The sequence below is a fragment of the Mercenaria mercenaria genome, chromosome 5 (genome assembly GCF_021730395.1).
Source record: "Mercenaria mercenaria strain notata chromosome 5, MADL_Memer_1, whole genome shotgun sequence".
NCBI lineage: Eukaryota > Metazoa > Mollusca > Bivalvia > Venerida > Veneridae > Mercenaria > Mercenaria mercenaria.
Genome location: NC_069365.1, coordinates 27,711,125 through 27,715,417, shown reverse-complemented (window position 1 = coordinate 27,715,417; position 4,293 = coordinate 27,711,125). Strand labels below are relative to the sequence as shown.

General features: G+C 31.4%; 1 protein-coding gene across 1 annotated transcript; it reads left to right on the top strand.

Moving 5' to 3' along the window:
• The first annotated feature begins 849 nt into the window (after positions 1-849).
• Positions 850-3,339, top strand: LOC123558238 (uncharacterized). The gene is made up of 2 exons (XM_053544835.1): positions 850-1,276; positions 1,627-3,339. Exons 1-2 carry the CDS (start codon positions 1,155-1,157, stop codon positions 2,411-2,413), a joined length of 909 nt encoding a protein of 302 aa, XP_053400810.1. The 5' UTR covers positions 850-1,154; the 3' UTR covers positions 2,414-3,339.
• The last annotated feature ends 954 nt before the right edge of the window (positions 3,340-4,293 follow it).

Here is a 4,293-nt window from a genome sequence, read left to right as displayed (position 1 = left end):
CGATTTTTTTCTTTGCTTATTTTTAAGAAGATCCAACAATTTTAACAGAATTATGTATAAGAGTGTATGTAGACACACCCGGTCTTTAGTGAGCTTCCTCTACAGATATTTCAAGTTAATCAGGAGTATAGCAATAATGCTGCAGGTATACAAGGTTAGCTTTCACTATTTGAGAAACATAAATAAAAATGATGATCCAATATCTATTATTTCTTTACAGATCTTAAAAGAGGTTTTCCTGCCATAAATTTATTTCCTTTGGAAATATGTTCAATCTTGTTTATAAATGTCTCAACAATACATAGTATGTTATATACACAAATACTATGCATATTTGATACAGTTAGTAGTACTCACAGATATCTTATGTTTTATACATGCTGCTGTTTAGCTAGACTTGGCCGGATAATATAGTTGTAGATTTCTTTTTAGTTTTCAAATTAGAATTTCCAACTCTTCAAATATTTATCTGTCTACCATAATACCTGGTTAAACAGGTGGTTGTAAAACCGAATTTGCTATCAAAAAAATCTGTTATAATTATACAAGACTACCTAAAATTATATAGAAAGAAGGAACAAGTAATGTTTTATTTGATCATGTGATTATAATCAATGATACTGCTTATCGATAGAACATTTTAGGCTTTATAAATTGTATTGAATATTTATATTTTTGAAAACAACCGGGAGTATTGTTTAACCGTCAAAAGAATGACTACGTACTTTAGCTAAAATAGGTTAGACTTGCGATGTAAATATATTGTAAGATAAACGTGTCACTGTGTTAAATCAATCTTTTATCGATAAAGCAAATGCAAAATTATTTTTCCGAAAATATGAACGTACTTAAAATTCTGTCTTGTGAATTTTGCCAAACATAATAAACTTTTGATTTTATGAATACATTTTGTTTGGAATACGCATTTAATTGTATAGATAAATGGTCTAATTATTTATACCTCACTATAAGTAATATTTTCTTAAACTCGAGGTCATTTCATCAAATATATTAGAAAAACGCGAGTACAGGGATTTGGAAATACCACAATTTAGTGGCCAATCAAATTATGGGGAAAACCGATCCAATTCTTTAAAAAATATATACATTCGCTTTAAAGCATAATTGTTGGCACTGAGGAGAGTTCGAGCACAATGTATCTAAAACCTTCAGAAATATTCTTCTCTCAAGATTCAATTAATAATGTTTTTGATAAAAATTGCGGTCATAAATATAAGCCGATAGGCGAAACACTTGATGCACTGTGCGAAGGAAGGTAAGTTTTCGATTATATATTTCCTTATTTAGTTATTGTATCTCTTCTGCAAATCAAGTAATCTGACTAAATATCTGTAATAATGTTTTATTATCAATTTGTATAAAATCAGCAAGTATTTATTACAATGTTTTCGTGTATAAAGCAGACATTTTAATGCCTCACTGGGTGCAAGCAACACCTATCATTTTGCATGTTGTCTTATACATTACCTATATCAAATACAGAAGATTTATTGTGCACTACAACCTTTTTTAAATGTATGCATTCTATACGAAATTGCATCTCATTCATTTTTTTCTAACAAACTAATGTGTACAATTATAAATGTCATTTCATTTTTTTTTCAGGTGCTCTGTAGGTAGCATACCAACTATATCAGTTGTAAAGCATAACAATAAATGGTTCACAGCAGATAATAGGCGGCTTTGGGTTTTCCGGAACCTGGAGAGACTGGGAAAGTGTGACAAAATATATGTTAGTGAGGGGTTTTATATTCCTCCATCCAAGTTTACCACATATAATGGAGGCGAATCGGTTTATGTTCGCAATGGCTCACCAGGAGGATTCTGGCATCGAAAATCAAGTGTGAAAAAGCCAACGCCTACTCCTGCTATAACAATTAACAAAATACCAGTATCTGTCAAGGATAATAATACGGAAAATGTTGCAAAGGTATATAACATTGATGACAACACAACCGATTCATCAGGAAGGCGCCCATTTCAGGAAATGGGAAATTTTGTTTCTAACTGTAGCGTGATAGATGAAACTATCAGTTTACACTCCAAACCGGGCGGCGATACAGATACAGTGTCCACAAGTTGTTCCTTGGGGCAAAGTAAATATCTTACATCCTCTGGAAATTCGGATAAGTCGTCATCCCAAGAAAAGCAAACGGTTCAGGAAGTGAGTTTAAAAGTTAATGTTTTAGATGAAACCGCTATAGAATTAGACATTCCAATTTGTCAGAATGTTGTTGATGAAGACAATAACAATAATTTTACTGTTGCAGCAAACCCGAAAACGACACAGACTGATACTACTAAGAAATGTAAAATACGATGTATCATTATAATCGCCATAATGGTTGTTCTACTTTTAGTGTTAATTTCAGTTCTTGCTATATATACATAAACTGTTGTTTTTATAAAGTGTTCAAGTTTTCATTTAAATACAGTGATCAGGTTTTTGCCTTCCAAGTCTGATCGTCTATAACGTTAAATGAAAATGTTAATTAAAAGTGTCAGAGCACAATATCATATTTGTAAAAGGGTAAAAATGCAATTCAACATTTTAAATTGTCCTTCTGCTGCGATGTCTTTTTCTTATGAGTAATAAGAATAAAAATAGCATGAATAACCATTTTGATTTTAGATGTAGTGGAAAAATTCTTTATATAGCATTCGAATTGAGTTTCCGAAAATATAAATTTACATTACCTTTAGTTAGATAACGACTTAAGCTAAATATAGCTTTACCTATATAAGCTAATATTATGCAAGCATTTCATTTTGTTTGCTATTTGTTGAAAGAATGTTGCAGTTTAAGAATATGTGCATGTAGCTAGATACAGTGAGGTCGTACATATATGCAGTTATAAAATGCACATTGACGTTTCTTGTAAATAATATTGTAAGTGATTAAACTTTACTTAATTCATTATTGAATGCCATGTCGTGTTAAAGTCTAACATCCAGAGTAGGTAAAGAATAACGAATAGTGTTCAGCATTAACTTTTTTCTTCAAAATAAGTTAAATGTGTAAGGTGATTTAACTGAAAATAATTCTTTGTGTCTGCTTTCAAGTAACAAACTTTGTTTTATTGATGAGTTTTGATATGATATTTAATGTACGTAAAACACGTTTCTTTATAGATTTACTAAGTAATACGTCGTTCAAATGATCAGCTAAGGAAACAGTTCATCGAACTGTGTTTATATATGCTTTAGTTAACATTTTTCTTGTTTGGTTGCTTGTATATGTTTCTCAGCACATCGTTATTTGTTAAACCAAAATGACTGTGATATATTTTATTTGAATTATTGTTTTGAAGTTATATCTATGATGTTAAAAAATAAATTATAATTGTAAATTAAGATGGGGTAATATGTATGTTTCCCCACAATTATATGCGAGTTGAGCTGAGTGTTCTTGATAGCCGTATTCATGAGTTGTTTTCTTTTATTACGCACCTGCATAAACTACGTAAGAAGTACGACTTGAATTTCACACTAGATATAACAAACAGAAGCAATTTCCGTATTGTACTTTGTTGAAATCCAGTTACGTATTATGTATGTGTCCGGACTTCTTTCATTAATATCCACGGCCCGGTTCTACAAATAGTCCAAACAAAAATAAAACTAACAAGAAATATCTTTAGAAAAGACGGTCGGCGCAGTATATTTGGAAAATAAGTTGCGTATAAATTTGGTTGGTGTTTGTCTTTGAAAAACTTGACTTCCAAGGCCTGTTATTACGATAGGGATCCATAAAGAAATGAAACAGTTATGTTCAGGTAAGTATTTGAATGTCAAGGTGACATGTCTAAACGTCAATTTGAATTACTTGGAGTATGATGTGCGAGTTTCAAGCAATCCGGATGACTTCCTCTCATGGAGAATTGCAGTGGCAAGTTGTGGCAAGTGCAAGTCATTTTAGCAAAACCTCTGTATAAGATTTTTAATGGTCGCAAATTAGTTTAACGGCAACTCAATTTTCCCCGCTGTTTTTGAGGAATAACTATCCCTTGTCACCATTGCATTCATACTAGAAACGTTTTATACGTACTTGTGGCTGGAAAATTGCTTTCATGCTGGCAGAAATATTTTAGGGTCTAAAGTAATAAAGCATATGGATTTGTTGCTGCAATTTCATGGGATGACAGGTTTCAGTTTTTGACATGTTTAGTTTTGTTTCGTCCAAAAAAAAGATGTGTGAAATAACTTTTAAAGAATCTTTTGACTGAAGAGCCTTATAAAAAGCATCAATCAGTATCCATTTGTAAACACTGT